General features: G+C 35.6%; 1 protein-coding gene across 2 annotated transcripts; it reads left to right on the top strand.

The window, feature by feature from the left end:
- Nucleotides 1–669: 669 nt before the first annotated feature.
- On the top strand, nt 670–18,824 carry LOC130613311 (origin recognition complex subunit 5-like). Of its 2 annotated transcripts, XM_057434661.1 has the most exons (7): nt 4,950–5,097; nt 9,254–9,413; nt 14,420–14,647; nt 15,551–16,042; nt 16,507–16,687; nt 17,535–17,720; nt 18,387–18,824. In XM_057434661.1, exons 3-7 carry the CDS (start codon nt 14,432–14,434, stop codon nt 18,632–18,634), a joined length of 1,323 nt encoding a protein of 440 aa, XP_057290644.1. In that variant the 5' UTR covers nt 4,950–5,097; nt 9,254–9,413; nt 14,420–14,431; the 3' UTR covers nt 18,635–18,824. The 2 variants fall into 2 exon arrangements, with proteins under 2 accessions (XP_057290643.1, XP_057290644.1); XM_057434660.1 differs by lacking the exons at nt 4,950–5,097; nt 9,254–9,413 and adding an exon at nt 670–926.
- Nucleotides 18,825–19,220: the final 396 nt, after the last annotated feature.

The raw sequence follows: 19,220 nt of genomic DNA, 5'->3' as shown, positions 1-19,220 counted from the left end.
CAAAATCTAATTGTCTGTCTGTCAATTGAATTGGGCCGCTATGCTTAAACAATAGGATGATTATTAAACCAGTTTGCATCTCAGTCCCTTTAATCCAACTTTGTCCCCAGGACTATATGTTTCTCAACGGAGCTGTGCTCTCTTTCCGCCGCTACGGTAAAAGGTGCTGGGGTCGAGCTTGTCTTTAATCGCAACTTTGCAAGAATAAAATTATTTGATTTTTGACTAAAAGTTAAGAATATTTATGTTGAAACGAAAAAATACTATTCTTATGAAAAAGCCTTTGAGTGCACTTGGGTTCCTGGAGGAGGAATTGAGCTTATGTTTTGAACTTTACTGTTCCCTAATAAACGGTGGGGACAAGTTAATCACCAAAGCCAAATAAAAAACGAAAGCACGTAATTACGTGTTTTACGTAAAACACAAAGATACTCAGTGACGAAGACATGTAGACAATTTAGCGGGCTCAAAATACAGCAATAAGTATTACTTTCTCTGCGCAAGTCAATCATCAGGGGAGGCGAAACCGAAACAATTTTGATTTAGAAAGTCGCAATATGTCATCATGCAACAGAAATTTGTCATATGAATCTAACAATCCTGCACATAACCATCAAAATGATTGGGTTTTTCCCAGCGTTTCTGCTATTTTCCTCCTAACTAACCACAATGTTTTTTACCATATTTTTTATTAACAAAAACAATGCTGTACAGGTGGAGCGGAGGGAGTTGTACCGTTATACCATGCGTTTATCACATTCGTCATTTTCTAAACATCCTCCTATTTGGCGAAGAGATCGTGATGATTTTACATAAAACTATGCTGTTTACTTGACCGTCCGCAGTGCAGTTGGATGTGACCGTTAGTTATTTTTTGGTCAGTCTTCTGTTGTGCTAGCACTTGATCCAATATTTTGCTGGGAGGTGTAAGTAATTCATTTCAACATTTCTTGCACTAACTCTTTTCTTTTGCTGGCTCTTTTGACAAGTTAGGTGAGGCAGTCAAAAATTGTTTGCTGACAGTCAGGTAAACACTTAATTAGGCGACGGTAGGCTAATTAGGGCATACCACCTATTTAGGCGACTCATTGTAGCCTGTAACCTAGTTTAGACATTACAATATTTAATGGCTTTTCACACATTTCTAAGAAAAAATCGCAAAAAATCTTTGTTCAGAATGGGTCTACGCGACCACGATTCCAAAATTCTCACTCATGCATCGATATGTTCGTGCGCAAGTAAGAATCATGTTAAAATAAATTATATAACCTAATCAGGTTAAGTCCCGCCTATTTAGGTGAACACTGCCACGTTTTCGTCCGTCCGTTAAAACAACAAATAGTGCCACAAAAGGTTTGGGCCATAAGTTACCAATGCGCGATGCAAATAAGATGATAATTGGTCAAAATTATCTGCAAAGTGGAAAGATTTGATTCACATAAATATTGTAATGCAAAACTTATATGATTCCTTTAATTCATGTCAGCACTTAGCAATTGCCAAGGAAAATGTTAACAAAAATATTTCATTTATACGTCAACAAATTTTTTCTAATATGGTTGGTCTCTTTAAATTTATTTGTTGATCGTATGGAGTCAAATTAATGTTTAATTATTCTAAATATATTATAACAGATGTGGTTCACATAAAGGCTGTATACACATTAGTTACAAATACACTTTTCTTTTTTTCATTTATTTTAAACATTTCAAAGGTGGCAAGACAAGGTAATGTTTTTGCAGCATTCCAGAAAAAGTAGGGTCCTCTTTCAGGGTCTTGGGTCATCCTGGGTCCTCCTATAGTGTTTTTCAGTATGCCCCTGCAAGCATGGGATTTGTTTTGCTTTGAATCAGCCAGGTTTGTTTAATCACCTGGACTCTAGTCAAGACTTTCCTTTAGATGGAAAGCTGAGATATGGTCTGTAGGCGGTTTAGTTTTTTAGTCACTTGACAACGAAGCCGGAACACAAGTCTGGTCTGAAAAAGTGTGGAAAAAGTTTTGAATAATGTTTAGGACCAAGTGACCTTTCTTTTAAGACTTCTAAGAAATTGTGGGTGCTTGTAATCAGGAGCAATATAGTAAGTAATACTTACTATGTTGCTATGTTACTATGTTACTTACTATGTTGCTGTGGGTGTGGGTGTAACAAAAATAGAGGGGTTGTTCTAAAAAGGTGGGATGCTCTATATTCCAGAGTAAATTATTGCTTTTTAGATTATACCTACTTTAGGTAAGACAGATCATTTCATTTAGCTTTGAAGCAGCAATTGGTCATGTTTTGTTTTAGTTTGCAGTTAGTTTCTCTTTCTTTTTTTAAAATTTATATACATCCTGTTTATTCATTATTATATCTAAATTCATGTTTCTGCCTGCCAAAACCTATTAATTGCTTTGGTTCTGAAGCAACAACATAAAAGCAAACAAAAACATTGACAGATAATGTTAGAAGTATATTTCTCTTGTTTTATGTCATAACTACTTGAGTTTGGGGAAAGGGGGGGGGGGGGGGGGGATGTCAGGTTTGGTATCTCAGTGGGGCATACCAGATGAGTATGTTTCCATTCTTACCCTTGTAAGACGTATCTTGTGGAAACGCTAACTAACCTGGGGTGTATCTCGTGGAAACACCTGTTTATCTTGTGGAATCGCCCACACCTCAGCAAATCTCATAGAAATGCCTACTACCCCAGCTATGGCGTATCTTGTGGAAACGCAACTCATTTGTTAGGGAAACAAACGCATCTTTATCCCATTTGACTGACGAAGGAAGCCCGACATCCCCACTGGCGCGTGTCAACAATGCTTCTACCTCTGGACAAAAAACTTTAGCAGGCCTCTCATTTCGAGGCACACAATCGCGTTCCTACACCCTATCGCGGACCTTAATTATGTGAGGTACAGGAATAACGGCATACCGGAATTACGTGAAGTATGGAAAGAACCGCGTACCTCCGAAGAAAAACCTTGTTGTGTTATTGATGTGTGGTGGGCTCTTTATCTCGATACATCCACATGCTGTGATGCTAGCAATGCTTAGTTTACAGTGTTTTCTCCTGACTTAGGTAAAAGAACTACGTAGACATAAACCCCTTTTGCCTAGCCCCTTCATTGTTGGTAACCAGGTCTTACACAAGAAATCCAGCCATGCGTTTCTTAACTAATGCAGAGGTGAACGCCGACAGAGCACATATAAAGCTAGTCTAAAACAATTTTAAAAACAAAACCCATGTGCGATATAATTTTTTTGTCTGCATAAATTTTGTTTAAAAAATGAAGTTTTATTGAGCCCACGTGGATAAAGATTTTTTTAATTTGAAAACGAATCAATTTTTGCCTATTTGCTTGTGATGACCTAAAAAATAAACAATAAATTTATGAATTCATCATTTTTCATCATTCTCGGCTTTACGTCCGTTTTCCTTGCTAGCATGGGTTGGACGGGGTATATTAATGACCCTCTTCCAATCTGATCTAGACTGCGTTAGATCTAAACTCAACTTTAAAACCCCAACCCCAACCCCAAAATAACAGTATAGTCATGCATACCATTTCAGTCAGGTAGAAAAGGAAGTTAAGATTGAGAGAGTTGCTATACATAGACGCTCAATCATCATGTTTGGGGTTCACGATTCAAAACGTCCCTCACTTTTCTACTGCAAAATCAATGCACAGCAAAAATTAACCTTAGAGCCTGTATCGCATGCGTAACATCCTTTGCACGTGCGTTGTTTAACAAATAAATAGCTATTTTAAAAATTGCGTACCGGGGCAAATTAGGTACGCTACGCAATCGCGTAACGTAGTCAACTGGCGTACGTAATTGATCACGTAAGGACATATTTACAAAATGAGAAGCCTGTGCAAATAGCCAAATTTGGATCACCAAGAAAATCTTTAGGCAAGAGCACTGGTGTAGGTGAGCATGCATCTTATCTTTGATGCCAATTGATCCTTCCATCTTGACTACTTTACTTATACTTATACTTTGAAGTAGATTTTGTGAGATCTTCACGCATGCAACACGGCGAGTCCTATGCTCATTATGTCAATGATGCTGTTCGTGTTGGCCTTTCGAAACTGAGCATAATTTGGCATCAGTGGCTCATGAAGAACAGTAGAATTGTTCATCAAGAACTGCAATCAGACAGGTTGCTTATTGCCTTTGGTAGACCATTAAACAATCGTACTCCTGGAACAGCCAAGCTAGCGCACAAATCTTATAAAATGGCCCTTGAAAACATAGTTTGGTACTATGTTTTCAATCACTTTCCAGATTTAAATTATGGCATACCGTTCTCCTCTTCTCTCCAGAGAATACAGATTTTATCTTTTTAGTATGTCCCAGTACGAAAAACCTTGAGTTCCAAGGATTTTCCTAGTAAAGGTTCTTTGAACCATTTCCTATGCTTTGTATTTGTCCTTTCATTAGTGGAGACCATAACTCTAAACAATAGTCAAGGTGGGGAATAACTAATGATTTCGAAACAGTCAACATCACGTTTTTTTCTCTGCTCTCGAATGTTCGTAATATCCATCCAGTTATGCTGTTTGCATTTGATATAAGGTTTGAGATATGCCTCTTAAATTTGTAATCATTCAGCATTATAATTCCTAAAGTCCTTCACCGTGATTATTTTGTTAATCTTTTCTGACGTGTTACTTAGATATACAGAGAGTGGTTTCAAAGACTCAATCTTTCCATAACTGCTCAAACTTACTCCCATGGATTTTCATATTATTTTCATTTGTCCATTATATTTAGATCACTTTGGAGTTTAAAGGTGTCCATGAGACATTAATTTCAGAATTCGTGTGTCGTCTGCAAAGCTGGATGCTAAAGATTATTTTTAGTTCTGATTGATATCACCAACCATGTTAAAAAAAAGCAGTGGGCCAAGAACAGACCCCTGTGGTGTTAATCTTCCATTCTAGGCGATTACTACTAAGAATCAGTTGGTGGTGGGGTTTACTTGTGTTGAACCAATCTTGCTGGTGAAATCATTGTGTTTATAACAGTGGTATATATTGTGTTGTGTGTAAATCAATTGGGTATATTTTGTGTTGTGTTATTAGGAGAACTGTGAAGATAACCTACAGGTTAGTCATACACATATTGCGAGTTTAACAAATGGTAGCAGAGGAATAAAATTTCAAAGTATCATAGAGAAATGTCGAAAAGTTGGGTACCCCCACCATCATTGAATACAGAGTCCAATTACAAAGGGTGGAAAAAAGAAGTTCAAATATGGCAAGCACTTACAGAACTAAAGGCGGAAAAACAAGGGCCAGCTATATTCATGGGTTTGAAAGGAAAGGCATAAGAAGCAGTATTAGAATTGGAAATTGAACAAATCAGTGCCACAACTGGGGTAAAAGCTATTACTGACAGATTGGACAAAATTTACTTAAAGGATTATGAAACCTTTGAAAAATTTAAACAACCCTCTGAGATGAGCATGAATGATTACCTTATAGAGTTTGAACAATTATATCACAAAATCCAAGTTCACCGTATGGAACTTCCTGATGGAGTTTTGGCATACCGAGTTTTACAAAGCGCTAATCTTACACCAGAGCAGCAACAGTTGGCTAGAGCAACTATAAATGAATTACGCTATGATTCAATGGTATTACAGTTAAAGAAAATATTTGGTGATACTGTGGCCACATCTGTGTCAAATGATGCTGTAAAGATAGAGCCTGTTTTACAGGCAAGCGCAGATTCTACGGAGCAGAATTACTTCACCAAAAGAGGTGGATATCAGCGTTCAAGGTTTAAAAGAGGAAGGGCTCCAGCACCAAATCAAAAATATGGATGGAGGAATACCAGATCCAGTAACAGAGTAATGAATCCGCCTGATGAATTTGGAAATATTTCAAAGTGCAATATTTGTCAATCTATTTATCACTGGGCTGTGAATTGTCCCCATTCTTATGAGAATCAGGAGTCTGAAGATGTAAAAAAGGAAGAGAGTCATTCAAAAGTTACATTTTTTTCTAAAATTAAAGAAAGTGAAATGCAATCCCTTGTTGGTGAAACTTTGTCATGTGCAGTTTTAGACTGTGGTTGTACCAAAACAGTCTGTGGTAAGAATTGGTACCAATGTTTCATTGATAATATTGATAGTGATAAACTGCCAGAAGAGTATCCAGGTGGAACAAGATTTAAATTTGGAGATAGCGAGGCAGTTTGTTCCATAAAACGAGTAATCTTACCTGTAATCATTGGTTCTAAAGAGGTTAATCTAGAAACAGAAGTTGTACCCAATGAAATACCTTTGCTTTTAAGTCAAACATCTATGAGAAAAGCAGATGCAGTTTTAGATTTTAGCAACGATACTGTTAAAATGTTTGGAGAATGCCATCCTTTAAAATTTACCACCACAGGTCACTGTTGAATACCTTTAAACAACAACAGAATAGACTTAGATGAAAAGAATTATGACCATTTGCTTCCTCAAGTTGCCTTTGTATGCGCAAGTGAAAAATCTAAAAAAAACAAGATTGTCAAACTTCATCGTCAGTTCTGTCATCCAAGTGCTGAGAAATTAAAATCTCTTATTAAAGCATCAAATTCCTTTTTAGGGGACCGGAGTGAAATCATGAAATTAATTGATAATGTCTCACACTCTTGTAAAGTATGCTATAAGTATAGAAAACCAAGACCACGTCCTATGGTTGGCTTACCAATGTCGTCGGAATTCAATCAGTGTGTGGCTTTAGATTTAGTGCAACTTTCACAATCATTGTGGTTTATTCATATCATAGATACTTTCACAAGATTTTCATCTTCAAAGTTAACAAAGACAAAAGATAAAGATGTGATAACAGACATTATCTTTGAAATTTGGTTAGCAAGATTTGGTCAACCAAGAAAGTTTCTGGCTGACAATGAAGGAGAATATATCAATAAAGTGTATGAAGAAATGTGTAAGCAATTTAACATAGAGTTTTCCACAACAGCAGCCGAAAGTCCTTGGTCGAATGGGCTATGTGAGCGACACAATGGTATCATCAAGGAAATGCTGAGTAAGATTATAGAGGATACGAAATGTACACCTAATCGAGCACTTTTCTGGGCTATTAGTGCCAAGAATTCTTTATCAAACAACAATGGATTTTCACCAAACCAGCTTGTTTTTGGTAAAAACTATGACTATCCCTGCATCCTCACTGATCAGTTACCAGCCATGAATGATACAGTTTCAAGTAAGACTGTGGCCCATAACCTTGCTGTGATGCATGCATCACGAAGAGCATTCATAGCAGCAGAATCTTCTGAAAGAATACGTAGAGCATTGCAGCATAATGTCCAGTGTTACAATGATGTGCAGTATGTAACTGGAGATAAAGTCTTTTATAAAAGAAAAGACAGCGAAAAATGGCATGGACCAGGCACTATAATTGGACAAGAAAATAAACAAGTGCTTGTCAAGCATGGTGGAAGTTATGTGAGAGTCCACATCTGTCCGTTGCAAAAGGTAAATCAAGTAGTACATTCACAGAAACTATCACAAGACTCTGAAAAGAGCCCAGAAGTAACAAGTATGCAGTTGGACAACTGTGTTTCACCGGAAGACGAAATTTTTGACATAGTTGATCTTGAAAGTAATACTACGGAAGTACCAGTAACAGAAGCACCAGTAACTGAGGATGCAGCCATTGATAATTCACAAACCAATGGGACATCAATAGAGGAAACATCTAATGAAACATCAAAAAGTTAAACCACAGTCAATGAAAAAAGGCAATACCTCTATATTTCAAGGAATGCCAAAGTTAAAAACCAGAATCATCTATAAGATTAAAGGATTAGTTCACAGCAGAGCAGGTAAAGTGAGTAGAAAAGGAAAAGAAGGCAGGCAATATGGCAGCTGTTTAAATGTGCAAAATGAAGACACAGGTGAAATTAATTGGTTAGATTTCAAAAGATGTGTGAGTGAATGGCAACCGGTTGTTGAAGCCAATGACACTGAAGAAGTATTATTAGCGATAAAACCAACTATTGAAGACGAGGTTTTGAATGCGAAATTTAAAGAATTAACCAACTGGCAAGACAACAATGTTTTCTCCACTGTTGAAGACAGAAGTCAATCTACAATATCCACAAGATGGGTAATCACAACAAAAAATATAGAGGGCAACAAAATTGTCAAAGCTCGTTTGGTCATAAGAGGTTTTGAAGAAGAGGAGGTTCAAAATCTGACTAAAGACTCCCCAACGTTTTCAAAAGAAAGTCTGCGAATTGTACTCACAATGTTAGCAACTAACGAATGAGAATGCCACACCTTAGATGTCAAAACAGCATTTCTTCAAGGTAACCCGATTGATAGAGAAGTAATTATAAAGCCCCCAAAGGAAGCAAACGTAATAGGGGTTCTTTGGAAATTGAATAAAGTAGTATATGGCCTTGCTGATGCTTCAAGAGCTTGGTATTTACGAGTAAAGGAACAGTTAATTGGTTTGGGAATGAAAATGTCTTTATTTGATAAGGCTTTATTTTATTGGGTTCAAGATGACTGTTGTCAAGGATTGATCGTAATACATGTTGATGATTTTCTTTGGGAAAGATCAGAAGATTTTCAAGTAAAAGTCATTGCATCCATTAGAAAAATATTTCGGGTTGGGTCAGAGAATTGCAGTAATTTTAAATATTTTGGAGTCAACATACAACAATTCAATAGTTCTATTGAGTATGACCAAAGCAAATATGTGGCAAGCATGGTTGGAACAGGTTGAGATTCAAAGCACCAAAAACAAACATCAAGAACTCTCACATGAAGAGCAATCTAAGTTTCGATGTATTTGTGGTCAATTAAATTGGGTATCTTCTCAATTAAGGCCAGATATTTCTTTTGATATTTGTCAGTTAAGCACAAAGTTAAACCGTGCAAATGTTGATGATGTTATGAGAGGTAATAAATTGGTAAAGAAGTTGAAATTGGATCCTGATATTTGCCTAAAATTTTGGAAGTTGAAACCTCCATTACAATTAATCTTGTACGCTGATGCCTCATTTGGAAATCTACATGACGGAAGCTCTCAAAGTGGAATTTTTGTTTTTCTTAAAGGTGTTGAGAACAACATGACACCTATCACATGGCAGTCAAAAAAGATTAGGAGAGTTGTGCGTAGCACACTTGCAGCAGAAACCTTGGCACTTGTTAATGGTATTGATGCATGTATCTGGGTGAAAAATGTAATAATGGAAATTGTGAAGACAGATCTAGAAGGTGTTAATCTTCCATTCTAGGCGATTACTAATAAGAATCAATTGGTGGTGGGGTTTACTTGTGTTGAACCAATCTTGCTGGTGAAATCATTGTGTTTATAACAGTGGTATGTGTTGTGTGTAAATCAATTGGGTATATTTGGTGTTGTGTTATTAGGAGAACTGTGAAGATAACCTACAGGTTAGTCATACACATATTGCGAATTTAACAAATGATTAGTAATCAGGGACCTAGAAATAGTGTGAGTTTTTTTATCTGTGTAGCACAAGATACCTTCTAGATCTGTCTTCACAATTTCCATTATTACATTTTTCACCGAGATACATGCATCAATACCATTAACAAGTGTCAAGGTTTCTGCTGCAAGTGTGCTACGCACATGTGGAACCCCTGATCCATCGTTAGCCGGTATAGATTTACACCATTGAAGTAAACATATTTTATTCTGTCTTTAAGGAGTGATATAATCCATTTTATCAGTGTGTCATTTATACCAAATTGCTTTAGTTTAGCAACTAAAATGGAGTGGTCCACTTTGTCAAATGCCTTGCTAAAATCTAAGTAAATTGTATCTACATTTGAACCTCTTTCAAGAAAGAATAGGATTGTATCATAATGGCTCAGTAGCTGCAATAAACAGGAACGACCTTCTCTAAAACCATGTTGTGAGTTGTTAAAAAGATTGTACTGTACAAGATGTTCAACTATGTTCTTTTTTATGATGTTTTCAAATATTTTAACAACATCTGAAGTCAAGACAATTGGTCGATAGTTCCCCACTTTGCCTTGGTCACCTCCTTTGAAGATGGGTGCAATGTTTGCAGTCCTTAAAAGCAGAGGTGTTACAACTGTTGTAAGTTGACCAAAACATAAGAAGTGGAGTTGCCACAGGTCTCTTACAATTTTTAAGAAATATAGCAGGGACACCATCTGGGCTCGAAGCTGAATTTGCAGATAGAGTGTTAATTGCTTCAATTATGTCATCAGTGAAAGGTGCAACATCTGTCATTACAGGAATGGTACAAGTTAAATCGTTAGCATCAGCTGTTGAATTATGTTGCTTACTAAATACACTCACGTATTGTTGATGCAGGAGGTCAGCCATTTCTTTGCAATCATCAGTGAAAATTCTGTTTACCTTTGTTGAATAATGGACTTACTCTAGACCTATGTTTTTGGGCATAGGAATTAAAATATTTCCTTTTTTGTTTTAATGGGAGAAATTGCTTTCTTTTCTAGAGTAAGTTTAATGTCGACTAATCGTTCTTTTATTTCCTTCACTTGTTTGTATTTAAAAGTTTTGGACTGTAACTTTATAAGCTTGCGACGCTGCCTCATTAGTACACACAGATCTCTTGGTATGTAGTGTTTATCTTGTTTCCTTGTAAACACTTTCCTTTAAGGAACTAGTTCTTCAGACAGAAGTAAAATTTTATCTATAATATTTTGTAGTTGTTATTCGGGGCTATCTTTCAACATCATGTCCCAGGCAACAGAGTTGAGTTTGTTGTTAATATTTTCCCAGTCTATAGACTTATCAAAGTAATCAAATAAATCAAACGGTGTATGTTCTGTTCTTATATCATTATTTTTTAACAGAACAGTTAGGCCGTAACGAGTTGTCACTTCAATTAAACTATGGTGGGATACAGATGGTAAGGAAGGTATGCATTTATAACTGTGAATAAGTTCTTTGTTATAAGCATGAAAGAAATCATATGGGTATCCCAATTATGTTTGGCAAATTGAAGTCACCACAAAGAAACACATCTGAGAATTTACCACTAAAGCTATTAAGAGTATTACTCAAATCTTTAATTATCGTTTTGAACTCTTTCGAACCAGATGGGTGACCATGCATTGCATCATCAAGTTGTCAATACAATACTGCTATCAGTGAGTTGCTGTGTTTGAAATATAAAACAAGAAGTTCGTCTACGCCATTACTGTATTCATATGTCACTTTAAATAGGGTAGCAATGTCCTCTCGCATGTAAATTGAAACTCCTCTACTTGATAAACCTCTTTTATACGGTTCCTATCCCATCTGAAGAGTTTATAACCTTTTATTGACAATTCTGCATCTAAGTGATTATATAACCAGGTCTCGGTAAGTGTGATGAAGAGTTGGTTCTTCTCTTTTAGTACATCATGTATTAAAGGAACAGAAGATGCAACAGTTAGTGGCTTTAAACCCTGTACATTAAATATGGAGAAATAGTTTAGAGTATGGTCTTTGTTGGTTTGCAGGATTCCAACTGTTCATTACCATCTGACTGAAAGGTACTCCTGGTCTCATATTTTGAGTTTGAGGCATTGATCAATGCATTGGTACCTGTTGTGGATGTCTGAACCTTTGTGGCTGTTGCAATGGGGCATTGATTGGCTCCACAAACTTCTGAATTGGTACCTGTTGTGGATAACTGAGCATTTGTGGCTATTGTAATGGGGCATGAACTGGTTGCACAAAAGGCCTGGAGTTGTTAAAGGTCTGTGAATATTGTGGTGAATAACGAGAGTTTCTTTTATTCTTGAATCCATAATTTCTAATATGTCCCTTTTGAAGTTGTGAATAACATCTAAAAAATCATAGGGATTATTTCTGTTTTGATTAAAAGTATTACCATGTAAAATATTTGACTCATTAGTTCTATTTCCTAACAGTTCAGGTCTTTTACGTATCGTCCATTTTACGTGCACCAACGAACATCTTTCATTGAAACACTGTCTTCTGGTTATAGAGTTGAAACACATTCTAGGGTGAAGATCTGTACATTTAGCACCTATAGCTTACGACCTTTTGTACCCTTGTTTCCATGCAATAAAAGTTTTTCGACAGGCTCGTTGGTGGCCAAATGGACAATCTGCACCTTTTCAGCCAAACTTATATGTTCCTTTTTGATAAAAGTGACACACATTTTCCTTCGGTTGATGTGATGTATCTCTATCAGCAGGAGGATCATTACTGTCTTTGTTATCATTGAAGGAATTATACACATTGACAATGGGGTTTACTAAATTGAGGCTATTGTTTTGATCAGTTATGTTATGCTTATCCAAAACCAGCTTGGCCATTAGGTTTGTTTAATAAAGCCTTGGGTTGAGAAGTATTATTATTATCATCATTAGAAATATCATTTGTAATAATGTCCTTTTCACATAGTGCACAGAGGTAATGTATACCAATTTTAAAAATTAGGTCTTGTACAGTAAACCCATTCATTTAATAGATTTTTTGATGCCAAAAGCTCAAAATAACATTTTTTGTGGACCTCTTGACCACAGGAATGGCATTCCATAAATGTGCATCAATCATGGTATAACAATACACTTTACATAAGACTCTGTCTGGAAAATAATTTTTTACCTTCATAATTAATGCATCTAACAAGTCGTCTTTTTTCATTTTCTCACCATGCGGTTTCTTAGATAAAAAATAAATGTCCTACTAATAGTCTCTTTATTGAAGCTATTTAGCACTCTTTTTATCTGCTTGGTAGGTTTGGATGGATCGTAGGCTCATAGGTAGTCACTGATAATAGTGTCTGGAACTCAAGTACAAAGTTCAGCAATAATTCTTTTCCACTCTTTAATATAATTTTGATGATATTAAACCAGAAAAGTGGTCATCGTTCTTCTCAACATGCTCCATTTCTCTAACCAAAACTTCACAGGAAATGTTAATATGCTGGTAGGCCTTATTACTGGGGACATCCTTTCTTGCGTTATAAATCGTTGCGTGTTGTAATTCGTTGTAGAAGAACCTCGTCTGGGGGAAGGGGGGGTGGGGTATACATCAATTGGCATTGTATGCACTTGTCATGTATCAGATGATGGTCAGATTACCGAGTTAATATGTGGGTTGTGGTTGATTTTAGGATTAGTTATGTGGTGACAGTTGTGGACATTGATGTCAGTACATGAAGTGATTGATGTACATAAAAGAGAAAAGAAAAATATATATTAAAAAGGTGGTTTGATGGGCAAGCCAAACTATTAGCAAAATGTGATGAAGGAAACCAGTTGACTTTAGCTGCTCCAATTTTATGGGCAGACAAGGCAATCTTAGGTGCCTGGGTCTACAACAGTATTGGTTAGTTACCTTGAGGGCCTGGGATAAGGAGCACCCTAGTCTTCATGCCCTCTGACCACTCTTTCACTAGTCTACCATTCTTGATTTGGAAGAACATTGGGCTTCTAAGGTATATCCTTCAATGATGCAAGTAGCCATTTTTGTTGACACTTGAATACTGAATGCAATCAAAGCCAAGCCTCTCAACAAGTTATAAGTACTGCAATTAACCTGTGGTGGACTGTTGGTCCACCACCATTTATATACAAAAAAGCATTTAGAGTTAATAATTTTAAATGATTCAATAAACTCTGAATTAAGTTTGTGGCAATTTTCAAAATTATCAACGTTAGAAAATTAGAAAGAATTACCTATGCATTAGAAATCCTAGTGAAAGTTCTAGAAATACTTGATATTTTAATTCACATATTGTGGCTATGAAAGGCAGACAAAGTAGGCAAATGGACTTAGCAAGAGCACAAATAAACTATTTCTCAATATCAATTTGTTGCGACTCTTTAACATAGCTTTTGGCAAGTTCCATATTTTTGTAAACAACAACAAAGAAGTGTTTTCTTTGAATATGAAATTAATAGGGTATATGAGTTCAACTTAATAGGGTGTTTGCGTTATATACATATCCGTTACAGGATGAAGATAATAGGCTGACCTCGAAATAATAGGTGGGGGGGGGGGGGGGTTACTCTCAAAATAAGAAGAGTGGGGTTCCTAATAACAGGGGGATTGTTTTAAAAAAAGGGGTCTGACCCTGCTGCAAATATGAGCAATTATCCTGTTTGTAAACTAAAAATGAGAATATGGAATACCCTATATATATTTTATAATTGTAAACTTATAATTGTTTTGTTGTATTAGTTTTATTAACAAAGATCTTACACTTACATTGCATTAAAACCTGGCATATCTACAGAAGCATTTTCAAGCATCTTAAACACATTTTTTTTAAAAATAATAACATTGGTTTTAAGTTGGCTAGTTTTTTTACTATAATTTTTTTAAAAAAGACTGGACTTCTCTTTTAAACACAAGGAACACTTGCTGTAGTATGGGAAGTATTTATTTTAAATAGTAGTTGTGCTATTTTTTATTTTAGAACAAATTAAGAATGCCTTCTACCACTAGTGAAGAATGCGATAGTGAAAAGAAAAAGGGTCTTGCTGAGAGATTGAACGAAGTTGTTTTGTGTCGTAAGAAAGAGATAGTTATACTCATGAAACTGTTCTGTGTTGAAGATGAGATGTCACCAAGCTCTGTCTTCATAAATGGAAACACAGCAACAGGGAAGTCATACTTGGTACAAAAATTCCTTTCCCTTGGTAAAGTAAGTTCAGTGTGTAGTATTTACTTCTTTATTTAAATTGGAACTTTTTTAATAACAATTGATTGAATTAAACCAGTACAATAACAAACATGGCATATATATGCATGGATGTGTATAAAGGAAACAATTTGAATTTCTACATTTTAATACAAGGATATTTTTATTCAATTTTGTTCTCTTATATATTTAACACAACTGAAGTTTCCCAAAGACAGTGAAACTAACATCGGGGGTAGCTGCTATACCTGAAAAACCCGGAGTCATTATCATCATCATCATTATCATGTTTTCTATGCTATAGCATGGATTGAAAAGGATATAATAATGACCGTCCAATCTGATTTATACGTTTTTAGTTCTAAACTCAAATTCCTTTGCATCAAGCCTGTCATTATCCCTTCCTATCAATTTTTTCTCGATTTCTAGGCTTTTCCCCAGGACAGGAATTAAGTCTCTACACTTTCCAAGCCAGTTATCCTCCTTATTTCTAAGCATTCTCAAATTAATTTTTAAGACTCTAGTCAACAAAGGGAGTAACTCTTTTTCCAAGCAGCATCTATTGTGCAAGTAACACTTCTTTCAACACGCCGCTTACTACCTAATCATATCACCTAAGTAGTAGAATTTCTTAACTATCTCTAACTAAGTCACTGTTAGAATGTCCTCAAAATACCACTTTTCGTACAGCAACTGTATTTGGAAGAGAACTTTGTTAAAAAAAGAGGATATAGCTATTTACAAGAGGAATTACATGTGTTTGTTATCTTTAACCTTGAACTGTATGTATTAGCCATTTCACAAATCTCCTTGTGTTTATTTTTTTAGACCCAACTAATTTTTTACAACAATATTATTTACTGTACATGCGTAGATCTAATCACTTGGTCATATTTTATGTTTCAGTTTCATCACAGTTACATCAACTGCATCGAATGTTTTACCTCAAAACTGCTTTACCAAACTATCCTAAAGGATGTTGGGTTGGATATTAGTAAAGCATGCAGTACAATGACAGATTTCTGCAGACTTTTGAAGCAAGCAACAGTATTTGAGAACAATCAGAACAAGTTCTTTATTGTTTTTGACCAAGCTGAACGCTTACGAACTATGGATCAACATCTTCTACCTGCGTTTTTACGTTTGTCGGAATTAACTTCTTTGAATATTTGTGTGGTGCTCATCAGTGGTATTGTCTTTGAGAAGTTCTTGACTACGTCTGGTTTGTATGAGCCTTTTAAAGTTCATTTCAGTGATTACACCAAAGTTGAGTTAGAAACCATTATGGCATTAGATTGTCCTAAAGAAAAAACGAAAGAGTTTTATTCGACATATTGTCATATTATCTTGGATGTGTTTTTCAGCATTTGTAGAGATCTGAATGAATTACGACATCTTGTAAGTTATTGTTTTGTTACTCAAAATTTTAACACCTTTTGTTCGTTTATCAAAGCAGTGCATGGGTTGAGAGACAAAATTAAAGTTATTTTTCGTTCCTTTTAGCTGAATGCCAGCTGTTAGTGAAATACGTTTAATTCCATGTGGTGCTGAAGTGCTGGAGTTTCACTTCAGTAATCAGTGGAGTGTTATCGGTTTATTTGGAGCCACTGACGACTATTTTAAATTGTGGCATTTAAAAATAAGGGGAAGGGAGGGACGCCCTTAATGATGTAATCCGTTAGGGCGGTAAACTTTCTTTTTAAGTAACAAATTCAGTAGACAGGTTTTAGTGTAAAACTCGGATTAGGAACGTGTAAATGCTGTGAAAGCTTTATTAGTGTTTTTGGAGAGATTAAATCCTAAGGGCGTTCACGGAAGTTTTAGGAAGGTTAAATTTACTCTTGTGTCTGTCGTGTTTTAAGGCAATCATCAATTTTTCAAAGTATTGCGAACCAATAACGAACGGTGAAATTCAAGAACACGAAGTACGAAAGTTATGGCAATGCATTGTTCCACACTTGCGGAAAACTCTACAAAAAGTTTATCTGCGTGAAGTGCCCAGTTCACAGTGGGAGAAAATGCAACAAGTGAAAGTTCATAGCGGTATGAATGTTTTTAAAAGTTCCTATTCGTCAAAAATTAAATTTTGCTCATTTTCTAAAAAAGAACGCATAAAGTGTGAATCTTGCTGTAAGGAGGAAAGAGGCAGACGATGCTATTGTAACCTTATTTTATTTCAAGGACATTTACTTCAACTAAACTAAATGACTGGTTATGTAATTCGAGAAGGTTCTTTGTATGCATAATCAGCAAAATGCTTTATTTCCTTCTTTGTTGTTTGCGATCACATAAAGGGCGTTAGCTAAGAGTACTGAGATGCCGCACTCTAAATGTGACCACCCACGAGAAAAAATACTATAATACTTCGACTAAATGTCCCCCGCTTTAAGAAGCTTTGAAAACGCCCTGCCTCACGAATAAATGCCCCACACCATTTGAGTTAAAAGATGATTTCCCTTTTCCTCTTAGAGACCCCTTTTTTAAATTCCGCGTCATTTGTGATAGGGTTTGAGTTGAAACCATGGTCTTATTCAGTGATTATAATTAATTCAAGTTAGTGGCTTGATAAGCAATACGTCGTTGTGTTGGTTTTAATATAAAATACTTATTAGAAATTAAAATTTGCGAAAAGAAATGTTTGCGAATCACGACTTTTTTAATTTCGCTGGAATTTAATTTCGCGAATGGCAAAAATTATAATCAAATAATTATGAAATGTATTTATGTCAGCATCACTTTAATGTTATCCTTCCACCCTATCTTGCAAAGCTGAAGCACAAAATAAAATTATCCTTTGAATGTCCTATTTTAGCCAAAAGCTTAAAAATATATTGGATTATATTATGTTTAGACTCTTATATTCAAATAATATTTAAATTCTTTTGTATAGATAAACCAGCCGCGCAAGTAGAGCTACCATATTACTCAAAATATCTCCTTCTTGCTGCTTATTTTGCTTCCTATAATCCCGCCACTACAGATCGTAGGTATTTCGCCAAGAGAACGATGGGGAAGCTCAGTAACAAGGCAAAATCTTCAATTAAAGCCGCGAAAAAAGTTGATAAGAAGTTCTTAGGTAAGTTACGTAAAAAAATTACATGAACCGTCTGTTGGATTTTTAACTGACGCCCAATATTTAAATATTGTACTGTGTTGATTAATTAAGTTTTAGGGCTTCTATACGGAGAGGCAATTATTTAAGTGGAGGAGAGGAGAAATCCAAAAGTCAATATGTAATGAACAAACTCTGAAACTTTTACATGCAAATTATTCAATTTCCCCCCTTTTTACTTTAATACTGCTATGATAGACACGTTCTTTTTTGAATATTGTTTTTTTTTCTCATCGCTTCTTGTGCTGTTTACTTGAAATGTACCTTTCTATCCGGTGTCCATCTCTGCGCGATTTTATAGCCATGCTACGGACACACGAAATAGAAAATGCAATGTAAGGGACGGGCGGACTTTGTCACGGGCTACCGGCAAGCTTTTCTATTTTGAGGGAAGAAAATTTTCAAGAATCAACAAATTTTGTGATCCGTTCAAATAATTTCATTTACGAGAGAAAGTCATTCGCGTAATTTTATTCTTTTTAAAATATTTTAATTTCATTCCTCAAATTTTAGTGCTCAAAGATTTGAATTCTTGTTTATTAGGATTTCGACGTTTTATACTAGAGATATAAAAATAGGCATTCTTTCAAAGTTTAAATTAAGAAACATTAAAATACCTTCTCATTATAGGCCCAAAGGTCTTTTCAATAGATCGTCTAATGGCCATATTTTACAGCATCGCAGAAGGTGGCGCGAGTACATCATCAAATATTTTGTCTCAGTTATCCACGTTGATCACGTTAAACTTGCTTACCAAAGCTTCGGCAGATGATCAAATAGATGTGCCCAAATACAAATGCGTTATTCCGTTAGAATTAGCAATTTCTGTGGGCAAGCAAGTCGAGTTAGATGTTGTACAATACTTGCACGATACGTAAACTACGGTAACCGAAATTCCAAAGTTAGGAAATGATACTACGAAAGGATGCAGCGAAATTTGTTCGTTACTAGCTTGTGTTGATTTACAGGTACTTAATATTTGTAATTTCAGAGTGATAGAAACTTAATGAAGTAAGTTATGTTGCTCAAGTAACTTAAATATAAAGAAGACAAAGAGCCCAATTTCTACGTATTTTGTTGTCTTGAGTTGTGCCGCATTGTAGTCGACACCATTTCAATAAATTTGTTCACCAAATAGTCTTCGTTGTTCTCAAAGATTTCATTCTGTACAAGTCTTTGGTCTGTGAATAAGTTAATTATGAAACACTTTTAGCCTGGCGAAGCTTATGATCCTCTAAATTAGTCATTTTTCCTGATAGTTTCCAAGTTAGATTCTTATTACTTCTTGTAATAAATCAAGTAAAAATATGAGCTTTTGTTCAGCTTGTTTCGATGCTTTTGTTTACACGATACCGTTTCAGTATCGGAGCGAAATCATTCCGTTCGCTTATCGAATAGGCCGAATTTCGTGTGGACAGACACCCAATTCGGTACGAAATTAGACCTATCCGCAACGTGTGAACA

This window comes from Hydractinia symbiolongicarpus, chromosome 10, assembly GCF_029227915.1.
Source record: "Hydractinia symbiolongicarpus strain clone_291-10 chromosome 10, HSymV2.1, whole genome shotgun sequence".
NCBI lineage: Eukaryota > Metazoa > Cnidaria > Hydrozoa > Anthoathecata > Hydractiniidae > Hydractinia > Hydractinia symbiolongicarpus.
Note: the sequence above shows the minus strand (reverse complement) of the source record. Positions and strands in the feature narration are given on the sequence as shown.

What these genes read in the sequence shown, in the direction of transcription:
- LOC130613311 (XM_057434660.1), top strand. Translation starts at nt 14,432, where the DNA reads ATGCCTTCTACCACTAGTGAAGAATGCGATAGTGAAAAGAAAAAGGGT. An exon ending in AATTCCTTTCCCTTGGTAAA is followed by an intron (nt 14,648 to 15,550) that starts GTAAGTTCAGTG and finishes TTTATGTTTCAG; the next exon opens with TTTCATCACAGTTACATCAA. An exon ending in AGTTGATAAGAAGTTCTTAG is followed by an intron (nt 17,721 to 18,386) that starts GTAAGTTACGTA and finishes TTCTCATTATAG; the next exon opens with GCCCAAAGGTCTTTTCAATA.